This window comes from Camelina sativa, chromosome 9, assembly GCF_030686135.1.
Source record: "Camelina sativa cultivar CO46 ecotype springtype chromosome 9, ASM3068613v1".
In the NCBI taxonomy this organism is placed as follows: Eukaryota; Viridiplantae; Streptophyta; class Magnoliopsida; order Brassicales; family Brassicaceae; genus Camelina; species Camelina sativa.
The window spans coordinates 1,989,599-2,002,623 of NC_141888.1; the positions used below are offsets into that span (position 1 = coordinate 1,989,599).

Here is a 13,025-nt window from a genome sequence, read left to right on the forward strand (position 1 = left end):
AATGTTCGGTGACTGCTGTATTGGTCGGTCTATTTCATAGTCAACTCCAGCGTTAGAGATATAAGAAAATGAAACTACTCTTTAATCATATTACAAAAGAGCAGAAATCCACGGAAGTACGCGGGTTTAGGTCTTTTTTGTTTTGTGTTTAGAGGTTTTGCTGAAAAGACTATTAAGTAGCTGAAGAAAATCCTTGAAAAAAACATTTAAAAAAATCACTCATTCATCAGTGCCCTCACCATTACCAGACTTGAGATGAAGATGCTTCTCTCGCTTTTGGAAGTCTGTCAAACCTTTCCCACTCCCAGTCACACCCACTTTTCCAAATGGATCTTCTGGTGATTTGAATATACTCTCTTTCTTCCTCCCTGTGAAGAACCCTACCTGCTCAACCAAAACCCGTCTCAGAATCATACCAAAGAGTAAAAGCCATATAAATCCAGTTTCCGTGTTTAACAAACCTTTTTAGTTTTGGCTTTAGTTGTCTGAAACTGTTGCCAAGCATTTTGTTTCTTGTTCTGTACAACCTCGAGTTGCTCTTGCCTCGCCTTTGACTTGAATGCATGTATCTTCTTACGCTTTGCTATTTTCTGCACGAAACAAGTGAGACCTCTTTACTAAGACCTCATGGGACCAAAAAGCTAAGGGGTGAGAAAAAGAATCTTGACTTACCACATCCTCTGGATCATTAGGATCAATTTTAAGCTTTGCTGGTACAGTTTTAGTTTGAAAGTCAGAACTCGCAGCCTGCTCAATCTTTCTTTTGAGAGCATTTTTGGTAGCTTCAGCTAATCTCTCAGCTTCCAAGAGAGCATTGTGCTCAATTGGCCTCACATTATCTGGATCAACCTAAATTATAAGAAGGCAACCTCGATTTAGTTATCTTAAAAAAAGCAAATAAAACTGGAATAGAAGCATTACCTCTTCCTTGTTTCCCCACTCATCATAAGCAACAAAATAGCCATTTACAGTATGTGCCTCGATGGTCGCATCATACCTGAACATTTAACTAATCAAACAAAGAAAAAAAAAAGGGGGGGAAAATACGTAAAGAATACAGTAGATACATCATGAATTACAAGAGACCCAAGAGTTTTCCAACATACCACTCGCCATCGTCACTAAAGACAGCTTGCACTTTTGTTCCAACAGGGAACTTACCCTCATGGATTGGGTCATTCCTTGAATCCTGAACAAACAACGGAATACAATCACATGTTAATAACCAAAATTATATGAAGTAGCTCTACATGGATCTAACTTCAAATGGTTATGAAAAGAGGTTAGATGACAGAGATAGACCAACCATCTTTTCCCAAGCAGCCTCTAAATCTGGTGATCCAGCAGTTTCCCCGGCACTAACTCCAGCATTGGACAGAGAGATCTCATTTTGCTTCGCAGTTGCAAGAAGTTCCTCTGTCAACGCAATCACCTATGTGGTAGAAACAAGTTTCAGCGATTGAGGATTTTTAACAGTATCACACAATATATATATATATGTTTTAAGATTTTCAGAAGTAAAACTTCAGGGATCGAACACGAGAAATCAGGAGACAGAAGCAGGCTGGCCATCATGACCCACACTAGCACACCTGCACAATAACCAAGATAGAAATGATGAATTCTTTGCTAACTCTCCTACTTTCATGTATACTCCAACAACTGCTTTTGGCTGAACCACACTCCAATGCCGGAGTTACATGGCACTCAAAAACATACTCACCTTTCAAACCAAACAAAACTCCACTGTATCCGATAGCTGTTAAAATGATGTTGCTATTTTGAACAACATGATGATTCCTTCAAAAGAGGGAGGGAACAGAAACATAAAGGGGACAATACACAAAACATATATTCTCAAGTACCCTAATCTTATTTAATGGTATATCTATGCCGAAGACATACAAATCGATTATTATTAACTCAAGCTAAATGAGACAAATAAAATGAAATCGGACAATACAGCAGAAAAGAATTGATCACACAAAACCATGATTAAGTGATTAAAAGTAGGACTGATCACCTCTTTAAGCTCCTTCTCCATGTCAGCATATTCCGAGTTTCTAGGGTCTTCTGACAAAAGCTGCCTAACCTGAGAACCAAAAGAGTGAGGAGAAGCAAGTACATGATCACATCCTATTAAAACTAAACCAAAAGATCATTCAATTTCACAAGCTATCTTCTTCCCCATTAGTAAGAAACAAACAAATCAAACTTTGAAACAGAATTCGAAATCCTAGTAGAGTGAATAATCCGTTTCAATCACATAAAAAGCTGATTAATTTCCAAAGTAAGAAGATACAATGAGACTTAACAACACTTGCTCGATTAACGAATCCCTAAAAAAAAAAAAAAACCATCCTTAAGAACCCTAACTCAAGGAACAATCACACAAAACAATAATCTTGGATCAAAATCAAGCAATCCATACTCAATTATTCTTCACTAATCTCTCAATTACACATACAAAAAAAAAATCATAAAACAGAGGAGAAGACAATTCGAACCTGTTCGAGCTGTTCTTTGTACGTAGAGAGATTCGAAGCTAACTCTTCGATACTCACTTCTTCTACTCCTCCTTCCATTTTTTAATCCGAACTCACAAAACTCGATCTCCTTTTCCTCTTCAGATAACTTTTTTTCTGATAGCTCTCTACACTGATCTCTCTCTTCGCCGATGATTCTTTGTTTGTCGCGAAGATATTTTAAGAGAACGAACAAAAAAGAGAAGACCCTTTTTTAATTCTAAAACAAAACTGCACGCCGTTTTTGCACCGTATGGGGATGATTCATGATTCTTTCTAGTTCGAAAACGCGCCGCGTTTTCTTAATTTTTAATTTGACCCTATACTTAATAACTCTCATAGATTTATCCCAAAATAAATGAATGTTTCAATATACCCCCCTCATACACAATTGAATCGGAGGAATAAGTGAAACCATCACAACTGAATATAATAAAGTGGCGATTTCTACACTATGGTTCTCACTTTCTACTTGGTTATTGGGGTTAGTCTCTTAAATCCTCACATCCTGCAAAATACCAATAAATTTTAACAAGAATTAGTTTAGCTACAAGCCTACAACTTGATATTGTTGTTGATTTGTTCGTAACAGAGTTTGCAAGTGTCTCATTCATAAAAAAAAATGTGAAATTTGAGCCTGGCTTTTTTATCTGAAATGTTCATTTATGTCTGAGGTTCAGATTTTGTTGTGTATACTATATATATATATATATATATATATATACTATCACTAATCTCTTCTGTTCAAACTATGTCATTGTGAATAATTTATCAGTGTATAAGTTTACACAAACCTCAATACCTCATATGTGACATTTACAAGCAACCTACTGGCAAAGGCCAACAACACAAAACATTGGAGCCGCCTCTAAATCCTGTTATTTCCATCATTTCATATTGATAACACATAGTAAGTTGTAGCTGATGTTTGAAAATTGTTTCAGCTCAATATCCCAATTAGAGAATGAAATACCCATAAACTTCACTCTGAGAAGTAGAGGCACTGAATGGCATCAAATTGAGTCTGTGCAGCTTACTGAGATTGGAGGTAAAAATGTTAAACGTGTCTCAGCATTGCATCAACCCCAATCCTCTTAAATAATGTTACGCCTAAATCAATTCTTTACCACAATTTCTCGATTCAGTTAAACCAAATTTTTAATACTGCTTACACTTTACAACAGTGGATTGCACAATAATTTATGTACATTTGGCTCTTTTAGGAAAATAATATAACCATCTATCATCGAGTCAACAAACAAAGATGAGATGATGAACTAAGAAGCATCAAAGCTGAATTCAAAAACAATGGCGATTTCTACATTACTCTCAATCTCTCCTCTCACTCTATCTTCTTCCTCATCAACAAAAACCCATCTCCTAACTACTAGGGTTTATTCATCATCTTCGACTTCTCCCAAATTGAATCAAAACAATCGTCGTTTTCTAGAGAGTCAAAGTTCCAGTCTTTGCCACCCATTACGCCGCAATTTCACCAGATTCTCTTCTTCTCCAGATGGGTTTCTCGGAAAAGCCAAAGAAGACGAAGAAGGAAACGAAATCATACAGCTTCCTTCAATTGGTGTGAACCCTGTGAAATTCGCGATATGCGTTGTGTTGTGGGCTTCGTTCTCTTTGCTTTGGTTTGCTAGGTCTGGAGATGCCAAAGCTGCTACTGATTCAATCAAATCATCGAGCTTTGGTCTCAGAATCGCCGCCACTCTTCGCCAATGTGGTTGGCCAGACGAAGCTGTTGTGTTTGCTTTAGCTACACTTCCTGTTATCGAGCTCCGTGGTGCTATTCCCGTTGGTTATTGGATGCAGCTAAAGCCTACGGTTCTCACTTTCTTCTCTGTTCTTGGGTTAGTCTCTCACACCCTGCATTAGTTTAGGCACATCTTTGATATTGTTGTTGATTTGTTCTCAGAACAGAGTTTGGAAGTGTCTCATTGGTGATAAAAAATGTGAAATTTGAGTCTGACTTTTGTCTGAAATGTGTTCGAGGGTACAACGTTTCTATTGTTTAGTTGATTCTATATGTGTGATAACTTGTGTGTGGAAATGGCAATGTGTCTTGTTTGAGGGTAAACGTTTCTGTTGTTTAGTTGATTCAATATTTTTAAACAAAGATTAACAGTGTTCTCAGTTCTGTTGAATATATGGTAGATTTGTGATAATAACATGTGTGTGAAAAATGCAATGTGTCTTGTTTGAGGAACACCTTTCTCTTGTTTAGTTGAATCTATGAGGTTGAATGAGATTTGAGTTTTATGTAGCAACAAGAAGTGACACTAATTTTGGGTTTTATGGCAGCAATATGGTTCCAGTTCCATTCATAGTACTTTACCTCAAAAAGTTTGCGTCTTTCTTGGCGGGTAAGAGCCAAACAGCTTCTAAATTACTCCACATTTTATTCAAAAGAGCTAAAGAGAAAGCTGGACCAGTGGAAGAGTTCCAATGGTTAGGGCTAATGCTCTTTGTAGCTGTTCCTTTCCCTGGAACCGGTGCGTGGACAGGAGCTATCATAGCATCGATCCTCGACATGCCGTTTTGGTCTGCTGTTTCGTCTAATTTCTGCGGGGTAGTGTTGGCTGGACTGTTGGTGAACTTGCTGGTGAATCTTGGTTTGAAACAAGCCATTGTGGCTGGTATTGCTCTCTTCTTTGTATCTACATTTATGTGGAGTGTTCTCAGGAACATTAGGAAGTCTATAAAACCATCTCTGCCTTGAATGGGTTATTAGATGTTTAGTTGTAGAAGAAGAGTTCTTCACATTATTGGTTCTTTTTTCTCTTCAACTGTTAATAATATTGTTTCAGGGATTTGTGGTTGTCTTCTTTACTCCAATTCACCCTTCTCATAAAATCTTTACTGTGTGATATTCAAATAATGTAAATTAGCATACTGATTTTCATTGAGAAGTTTAGAAGTTAGAACAAATGTACATTGAGATTTAGAGGTTAACAAATGTACAATGTAAATTTTCTATCATTATATAATACTTTATATATATAATGCACACTGTAGCAATTGACATCGATGGGGATGTAGCTCAGATGGTAGAGCGCTCGCTTAGCATGCGAGAGGTACGGGGATCGATACCCCGCATCTCCATCTTTTTAGTATTTTTTCATTATGTTGCTTTATATAGCGTAATAAAAGCCCAACACACAACCTTATTAGTTTTTTCCTGTCGTGTGGCTTTAGCGTTAAAGCGCAATTTATAATAGCCTTTTTTACGTTTTTGTTTTGTAAAAAAATGCAACGGTCATGAAGATAAGTTAATTTAAATTAAGAAAAATCATTAGGAGCGCAACGGCTAAAAATATTAACAACGGTCGAATTCTCTACTTCTCTATATAATAAAATTCAAGCTTTATTCTCTCGTCACAGCCAAAGAAAAAAAAATGTTTCAAAATTTAGTAAACATCTCTCTAATTTTTGTAAAACCGCTTTCTAGTTTATCTCTCTGCAAAAGTTTTTGATTAGCAAAGTTCAGTAAAATCGCTCTGCAAATTAGAATGTCGTCATGGCCTGAAGGTGAATGTTCCTCGGAGAGTGCTCGATTTCAAAGGTTACAATTATTTGTCTCTCCTCTCATCTCATTTGGATTAATCCATTTTAAGGTTCGAGCTCCTTTTTCTCTCTAAAGCCTCAAGTTAATAACGTAGATTTATTAATTACTGTATTCTATTTTAGTTGATCGATTTACTAAAGTTGCGCATATTCTTACTATATTTTTTTACTAGGATCGGTGGTCAAACGATCAATTACACTGTCGAGAGGGAAAAGACTTGTCGCACTCGGACCGCTCACTTTTAATAAGGTTAGTGTCTCATTTAATTACGAGTGCTTGTTATGAAATAATTATATGTAGGATGTTAGGTAGTAGTAACAGTGTAACACCCATTAAATTTCTCCAAAAATAAAATCATACACATTAGAATAAGATGGTATAGTCCAATTGATTATAGAGTGAGTGTTTTTTGTGAAAATAGTTATAAATGTGACTTCTCGTTGTCTGTAATCATTAATTAGCATGTTCAACTTATTTTTCACTCAGTTTAACAAAAAAATTTACTATCATTCATCACTTTAACCCCCAAATATTACCTAAATTACAGTATACTTTTTAGAATTTGCAGAAAATACAAAATTGTAAAAACAAATAAGGAAATGATATTTGTTGCAAAAAAATATTTATAGAAAATTTAGTGATTATTTAAGATTGAAAACAGATAGAAAAAAGTAACATCGTTTCTTTCATGATATATAGGAGTGTAAATAATAATACAAAAAGACCATATATCAACAGAGTAAATTAAAATATATCAACCAACCATAGCTGTATTTTGTTTTTGTCAACCAGATTAGCTGTATATAAAGTTAAAAACAATGACTCGATCGACAATTACGACAAGATCATATATCACTGTGAAATAAATATTTAAACAAATTGCAAATGGGAGTTGTTTAAGCAAATTTATATATCTTATATAATATGAGAAGGTTTTTTTCAACTTTTTCTAATAACATGAGACATGACTTCTTATATAGCTGACACATGTCCTCATTCTCAATTTAATTCAACTATAAATTAAAGAAACTTGAATAGATCCATCTCAATTCTCTAGCCAATAAGACATAAACTCATTTCCATTTTAATTCAAAACTACGGAGCAAAAAAACCAAAGAAACCAAAAAAATAGGCCCGTTTTCTAGCCAGCATGACTAATTAAAAAAATTAAATATAATATTTTTTTCCACGCCTCTCTGCTTCTACGAACTTGGCATCATTTCAAAGCATCAACTACATAATCTGAGAAGGTATTAATGTTTTACTTATGGTTAGTTGTCCCTCATTTCTCACATCATCATCAATTCTATCACCTGCTTTATTCCTCTTTGATGACCTAATTGGTTAAAAATCACATTATTTATTATATAGAAGTACTTAGATTTATCTTCCTCTACCAAATCTTTAATTATTTTTAGTTTTTTAATTTAGTATTATTTCATAGCAAAAATCTCTATAGTTTACTTTTGTTAAAGAAAAAGTAATCTATTTTACAAAAATCTATTTATTCTATTTTGTTTTTACGATTTATAAAATTTTTACTAATTTTTTTATCACAACCGGAACTTTATTACTTAACTATTTTTATCAGTTTCACATGTCAATATTTACTATATATTAAACTATAATAAAGTAGAGTTGTGCAAAATTGTCATTTTGGCACCCCTCTATTTTTTTTAACATGTGTCATTTTTTCAATTTTAATGAAATAAAAAGACACATTATTGCTACTCTAAAACTAATTTGTCTACACACATTTTTTAATTTGTTACATTTTATTTGTTCAGTTTCTTTAGATTTACATTTACTTCTCCCAATCAATTACCTTTATGACATTATGGGTGGATGTTTTCCTTTGTTCAAATTGTTCATGTTGCAATAATGCATATGACCAAATTAATTACAATTATTATGCTTTATAACTGTATTTATTGCCATGAATGTGATTACTCAGAATAATGTGTCAATGAAATTCCTTACAAACTTCAAACAATGTTTAGCTATATATCTTTCTTTCCCAATCATTTCCTGTGGTATTTTTTCTTAATATTATTTATTATGAAGTTTTTAAAAAAAAACATGAATGATGATTAACAGATTAATTTCTCTAGGACTATTTGAAGAAATCGTTTACAAAGCCATGTCAATGTTTTTTTTTTTTTGGCATCAGAGTCTTGTCAGTATTTATTAGCCTCTTTCAAAGGATTATGTTTTATGATAGTCATGATTTAAAGTTTTTGCATTATTTTGTAATGTGATTTTTTTTAACTTTCAAACTATAGTTGGAAGTCTTAAGTGATGAAGATGAGCCTAATGCTTGACTCCTAAAGCACAGTCTCTTTGGCTTTGAACATTCACTTATAATATTATAGTTACGTCCCTTAGATTTCTCCTCTTAAGTCCTCTGATCTTCAACTACAATATATTTCTAAGTTTATGTTTTGTAAATTTGCTTTGTTTTTCATTTTCAAAAGTTCTTTATCCCCATTACAAAAAAATATTTTACTTTGCATATTGATAAAAATATTGAGCTTAATTTTACCGTGTAATGCATATATATAAGGTCAAAAGATCACATATTTCTTTATGTCTCTCTTTGGAATCACTTCCCAAACTTTACAACATCTTTTTGCATTACACGAAAAAATATTACAAAGACCTATTGTAAAATATTTAATATATACATATATATACATATATATATATATCCACATATTGTAACCTCAATACTTTCATCAAAGACATATGTCAATCATTAAAAGTGGTCTTTTTTTTTTTTTTTTTTTGCTCAACATCAACTTTTCATTAACCAAGAGATTACAACCAAATCCAAGGCACATTACATTCGCCTCTATAGAATTGGACCAAAAGCAAATGCAATGGTTGATCAAGTACAACCCTGGAACACTAGGCGGATCCAACACTACCTAATCGAATACCATTGCATTTTTTAACCACAACGAGATAGATAACACACCATCTCTTAAACCATCTAAATAAACTCTATGACACGAAAACAACTAACAACACAGAAAAATCCAAATCCTATACTGAATAACAAATCAAATCCAAGCTATTAGAACCTTATGATCTGCAAGTAGAGCTTGTCCCCATAGCATCAACGCCCAGAAGCGCAATATCAGAAGAATTTGGTTTCTCCGGCTTTTCATTGTCTCGGTCCTAAGCCTAAAACGGACCGAACGTCCGACTGAACCGACCAAGAGAAACAAAGCAAAACTAGCAGGAACAGAGGCTTCTCCAATCTAACCACACAACAACCAGAATGCTAATCACCTAATATTAAGAAGTTGGAGCACAGATTAGCATAGCTTCACCTCAACGGTGCATATTCGGATTGACCACATCGCTCCTGCATTGTTGCCCCGCATCTTAGCCGGACTGGAACCAGAGGAAAGAAGAGGCTCTCGAGAAACGCCAGCTTTGAGGAAGTCCTCAAATCTCAGCCGCCAACGCACAAGGAGAGCTCGCCAACAACCAGTAAAAGAAAATTAAACCCCGACTCCACCATAAACTCCGGTCAGCTAGGTCCTCCGGCAGACGGTTAGAGAAGCAGGAGGTCGCGACCCAACAAACCTAGATCTGACACCTTGAAACTGCAGAGAAGGCCGCCCTAAGTTGCTTCGAACCACCACCATTCTACCGGAGAGGAAAGCGAGCTGAGATCTCACTCCATCTTGTCGGCCTCCGCATCGTCGCGACGCAGCCGCCGGCAGATGAACCTTCCTCAGCGCGACCAGAGAAGTAGAGATCGAGTTTCCACTACTACAACTAGAAATAAAGAAGAAAAACGGAAAGAGTAGAGCCCTCTCACACCGCCGGCGAAGCCCCGGACGGCGGAGAGGCAATCGAACCTTTGGCGGCGGCTGTCTTGAAAACTAGGGTTTTGAGAGAAAAAAGGGTTTTTTCTTTTGGGGGATAAAAATGACCACTTTTGAGAGAAAAAAGTGGTCTAAATTATACTCCCTCTGGTTTTTTTTACATGTCGTTTAAGGTTTGTTTTGTGTTTTAAATTACTTGTCATTCCCACTTTTCAAGATAACTTTTACAATAAAATTTCAAAAATAACCTTATTTAAACTAATACAATTAAAAAACTTGAGGAGTCACATAGCTTTATTACATTGAATATATGAGGTTAAATTTGTCAACTTATAATGTTTCTTAATCTACTCAAAAATCTCTAAAACGACAATTAAACTAAACCGGAGGGAGTAGTAGATTAACCTATACAAAAGCAAAACTACTTTTATATCGCATTGGTATTGTTTGAGTTGCCAATCATACCTCATGTATATTTTCCTGTAACCCTTAATCTATCCGTCATTATACCAAAAAAAGCTTACACTATTTCCAATGGTTATCTATATTTTTATATTTTACATTTAGGATATAGTTTTGAAGAGATATGGTTTAGTATTTAGAGTATAAGATTAAAAGCATGATGCTATTTTAGTATTTTTAGAATTTAGAAATGATTTGCTAAATTTAAAACTAAAACTAGAAATTGTTTTTCTTTTAACACACTTCATAATTATAAACTTATAAATGTATGTATTTAAATTCTTTTCAAGGCATATCTAAATAATATCATGAACATTTCATATATAATTTAATGAAATTTTATTTTACATACAAAATATTTGATTTTATAAGCTAACAATATCCCAAAAGCTAAAACCCTCTCAAGAAAGCTATATATATATATGTAGTTTGCAAGAAAGCTAACAATATCCCAAAAGCTAAAACCCTCTCAAGAAATAATCTCCGAGTGAGCAGTCATGGACTTGTTCGGAGAGTTTCAGAAGGGAGAAATCGATGGGAGACCATTTCTTGTATACCAAAACGTTATGAAACCATTACCGCAAATACAAACCCCAAACACCTCCGACGATGAAGAAGCCACCATCGGAAAACCATTATCAATCCAAAACAATACAACCTCCGGCGACATCTCTCTTCAAGTACCTCTTTTCATATGCCCTACGTCACGTACTGAGAATATTACAATACGGGAAGAAGACGGGGATCTCATACCTGATCTCTTTATCAAGCTCGAGACTTCTCCTCTCCTTGGTGGTGACAGTGGGTCATATGATCATGTCGTACTCCCTCTGTTTTGGTGCAACAATAAAGAAGCTGATCCAAATCAGATGGATTGCGGTATTTGCAAAGCCCATAAGGTCAGCACAGACTATTATTACTGTGTCGATTGTGATAAAAGGTACCACAAACAATGTGTCGAGTCTCCACTTGAGATCAGTTATCCTTCCCACGTTAAACATTCTCTCCAACTTTACCTTTCTCATAAATTTTCTGATCGTTGCATCCTTTGCACAAACAAAGCAGATCTTTTCCTTTATTATTGTGCTCTTTGCGACATTTATATGCATCCGCTTTGTGCTCAGGAGGCAATACCTTTTTTTATAGACCAACCAAAAAGGCATGACCATACCCTCTCCCTTTTCCCTAGACAAGCTTCCTTAACCTGCAATATTTGTGGTTTGGTTAATAAACTTCATCTCACTTACGCGTGTCCTTCTATATGCGATTTCGTTTCCCATAGTGATTGTATCCAAATCCCACAAACCATAAGAATATCTCGTCACTACCACCGTGTCTCTTTCACTTCTACTCTTTCGTTAGGAAGATGGTCTTGTGGAGTCTGCCGCCGTACGATTGACCCTGAGTATGGTGCATATACTTGCAATTTGTGTAATGACTATGCTGTTCACACAAAATGTGCATTGCGCACAGATATATGGGATGGTATTGAACTCGAAGGAGTACTAGATGAAGATGAAGACATTGAGCCCTTCGAGAGGATATCTGATGAAGTAATACTCCATTTCTCTCATGGATGGCCAATATGCCACATTTGCAAGTCAAAGAAAGACAAGGTGTTTAACTGCATTGAATGTGAATTTGTTATATGTTTCAAATGCGCTACCTTACCATACAAGGTAAGGTATGAGGATGATGACCATTACCTTATATTTTGCGGTGGATATGAGGCAAGTGACAAGGATTGGTGTGAGATATGCGAAAACAGAATTGGAAAAAACAAAGGGTTCTATAAGTGCTATGACTGCTGCACCTCACTTCATATTAATTGTTTACTTGGTCCAGAACCATATTTGAAGCCTGGTCAAATTACCACAGAAGATAAAGGTGATGGGGTGCTTGTTATACGCAACAATTTTTCTTCTCGACCAATTTGCTATTCTTGCAGTAACCGTTGTCCGTATCCAACATTTTATAGTTTTGAAGAGAGTGTGATTTGTTCTTTAAAATGCTTTCATGATTAACGCTTAAATCATATACACGTCGATAGCCATTGAGTTATCCTTATCCCCTTTCTTTTTAAAACTTTAATCGTACTACGTGGATACCTGCACGTATATTTTTTTTCTTCTGAATGTGTAGTTTTGGCCTTTCTCTTGTACTTTTGTCTTGTTAGTTCTTGTTTGTCAACCTTATATGTCTTTGGAGTTGATTTAATATTTAAATAATATTACATATTTAAAAGCGTTTAGACTTCATATAAACATATATGTGATGAAATTATTTGACGTATGAAAAATTCTTAAATTCCTAATTCATGAAACCAATTATAATAAACAAATTTTGGTTTATTTATTAGCCTAACCACCTAACGTAAGTAAGTGGTCGCCCACTGATATATATTTCGCAGTTTGATTCAGATTAGCGATTATCGTTTTTATTATTAAAAATTAAATTTCAATTCATAATCTATAAACAAAAATTAATGGTCCATGTGGCGTAAATATTCAGAAATATTAAATCGTGCGAGTTACAAGGATGTGTTAAGTCGTGTGACAGTGGGCAACTGAGTCAAATTTCGATCAAAGGTAAGATCGTACGTTTATATGCTGTAGTTGGGTT

General features: G+C 34.9%; 3 protein-coding genes, 1 long non-coding RNA gene and 1 other non-coding gene across 7 annotated transcripts; 4 read left to right on the forward strand and 1 right to left on the reverse strand.

Annotated features, from left to right (window-relative positions):
* Window positions 1–52: 52 nt before the first annotated feature.
* On the reverse strand, window positions 53–2,773 carry LOC104710174 (uncharacterized). Of its 3 annotated transcripts, XM_010426733.3 has the most exons (8): window positions 2,508–2,773; window positions 2,024–2,092; window positions 1,307–1,432; window positions 1,107–1,189; window positions 922–997; window positions 673–849; window positions 462–590; window positions 53–384 (listed from the first exon to the last, which is right to left on the reverse strand). In XM_010426733.3, exons 1-8 carry the CDS (start codon window positions 2,583–2,585, stop codon window positions 220–222), a joined length of 903 nt encoding a protein of 300 aa, XP_010425035.1. In that variant the 5' UTR covers window positions 2,586–2,773; the 3' UTR covers window positions 53–219. The 3 variants fall into 3 exon arrangements, with proteins under 3 accessions (XP_010425035.1, XP_087323162.1, XP_087323163.1); XM_087467036.1 differs by lacking the exons at window positions 2,024–2,092; window positions 2,508–2,773 and adding an exon at window positions 1,539–1,592; XM_087467037.1 differs by lacking the exons at window positions 2,024–2,092; window positions 2,508–2,773 and having other exon boundaries at window positions 922–1,009; window positions 1,307–1,364.
* An 896-nt stretch (window positions 2,774–3,669) lies between these two features.
* LOC104710175 (uncharacterized) lies at window positions 3,670–5,390 on the forward strand. The gene is made up of 2 exons (XM_010426734.3): window positions 3,670–4,387; window positions 4,839–5,390. The coding sequence occupies exons 1-2, from the start codon at window positions 3,834–3,836 to the stop codon at window positions 5,254–5,256; spliced, it is 972 nt and encodes a 323-aa protein (XP_010425036.1). The 5' UTR covers window positions 3,670–3,833; the 3' UTR covers window positions 5,257–5,390.
* A 176-nt stretch (window positions 5,391–5,566) lies between these two features.
* TRNAA-AGC (transfer RNA alanine (anticodon AGC)) lies at window positions 5,567–5,639 on the forward strand. The gene has a single exon. It is a non-coding gene; the product is annotated as a tRNA-Ala (tRNA).
* A 272-nt stretch (window positions 5,640–5,911) lies between these two features.
* LOC147937597 (uncharacterized) lies at window positions 5,912–8,689 on the forward strand. Its single transcript, XR_015566791.1, has 2 exons — window positions 5,912–6,151; window positions 6,275–8,689. It is a non-coding gene; the product is annotated as an uncharacterized LOC147937597 (long non-coding RNA).
* A 2,098-nt stretch (window positions 8,690–10,787) lies between these two features.
* On the forward strand, window positions 10,788–12,427 carry LOC104710176 (uncharacterized). The gene has a single exon (XM_087465185.1). The coding sequence runs from the start codon at window positions 10,901–10,903 to the stop codon at window positions 12,425–12,427; it is 1,527 nt and encodes a 508-aa protein (XP_087321311.1). The 5' UTR covers window positions 10,788–10,900.
* The last annotated feature ends 598 nt before the right edge of the window (window positions 12,428–13,025 follow it).